General features: G+C 37.0%; 1 protein-coding gene across 1 annotated transcript in view; it reads right to left on the minus strand.

The window, feature by feature from the left end:
- The window catches only part of LOC107577105 (SUN domain-containing ossification factor-like), a 13,501-nt gene that overhangs the window by 1,781 nt on the left and 10,305 nt on the right, over window positions 1–1,415 (minus strand). The window contains exons 2-3 of the mRNA XM_016263217.1: window positions 1,201–1,308; window positions 817–922 (exon numbers count right to left, since the gene is read on the minus strand). Coding sequence (XP_016118703.1) covers window positions 817–922; window positions 1,201–1,308 — 214 coding nt within the window. The remainder of the gene's footprint in view (window positions 1–816; window positions 923–1,200; window positions 1,309–1,415) is intronic.

Below are 1,415 nucleotides of genomic sequence, written 5' to 3' on the forward strand. Positions count from 1 at the left end.
TTTTTTTAGCAAATGTTAAAGTGATTGTGAATACTACTCCATGTATTTCTGCCCAAGCACTTATCTCTTAATACACTGACATATATAGATACACCAACCTTATATGCAAATCAATAAAAGGTTATAAGTGTGTGTGTATTCAGCATCGTACATTACACACATATACAGTCATGAGACTCTCAGGCCTGAGGGAAGGGCACGGCTTTCCTCATATGTCTTAACTGTCCCCCTTTCTCAGCCTCTTATTCAGTCACCTTAAAAACACACTTTGTTAATGTAATTCCATGTTATTTAGATCATAGGTGACAGAACAATCATGTGGGTGTGATCCCTTTTAAGATGCTCATGTTTCAGACATTACAGTTTATAGATACACGCACTAATGTCAGAGCACATATCATTGACATCATGTTCTTGTGTTTAATACTTTGGTACAATTAATACTTAATACTGTGGCGCGTTCTGCCCCCAACATTATTTTTTCCAGTATATTAAATAAACAATTGAAATTTTTTTTTTTTTCAATTTTCAGCTTAAATGTGCTAATTAAGGAAAAACAGAATTCACTAAAATGATAGATTTTGTTCTTCCAAACTAAAAGCAGGGACGCTACTATCTACTATCACAAAACTTGCTTTTCTTAGTGGGACACTATGACAAAACATCACACTGTACTGTGCACAGCTTTGCAACAAAGTTGAACAATAATGAAACACGCCCCTCTAGAATTTCCACTCTCAAGGAAATTTCACTATCAAGTAGCTTTGGGAAGAACGATTCATTTTAGCTAACTGAAGTGACTGGCACCCCTTTTACCTTGACATATTTGGCATAGAGTTGCTCGTCCAGAGGGAAGCTCTGTACCGTGCGTTCATCACGGGCGTGAAAGGTGCCCAGCTTGATCCACTTATTGGTCGGATACCTGAATTTGAGAAACAATTTTTAAAGAAAAGGTTAAGTTGGTGTTTATATAACGCAGTCTCCCAACCAGTCACAAAGTGATAAGATTTTAGCAACATGCAATTTGTCTGTTCACACCAAATGTGGAATGACACAATCAACACCAACCACAACATATTCAGTGTTTAATGTGAGACAGGATTTGGGACAAATTAGATTTCACTGCAATCTGTGAAATGTGCTGTGGTTGGCCAGGACAGAAACTCATATTGCATTGTACGTCTATGTGAGTGATGTTACCTGTCACTTATAGACACAAGGAAATCTTTTGGTGTAGAGGAGAACAACTCAAAGTTTGCAATATCCAGCTGCTTCACCTGGATTGGCTCACAGAGCTCAATAACAAACCTGTATTTGAAGATACGATAGAGATAGAGGAAAGATAGAGGAACCAAAGGGGAAATTAATGTATTTTTATTTATATTTTAGATGCCATGACTCGTCACTATTTCTTT

Source organism: Sinocyclocheilus grahami, unplaced genomic scaffold (assembly GCF_001515645.1).
Source record: "Sinocyclocheilus grahami isolate Dianchi unplaced genomic scaffold, SAMN03320097.WGS_v1.1 scaffold5136.1, whole genome shotgun sequence".
Lineage (NCBI taxonomy): Eukaryota > Metazoa > Chordata > Actinopteri > Cypriniformes > Cyprinidae > Sinocyclocheilus > Sinocyclocheilus grahami.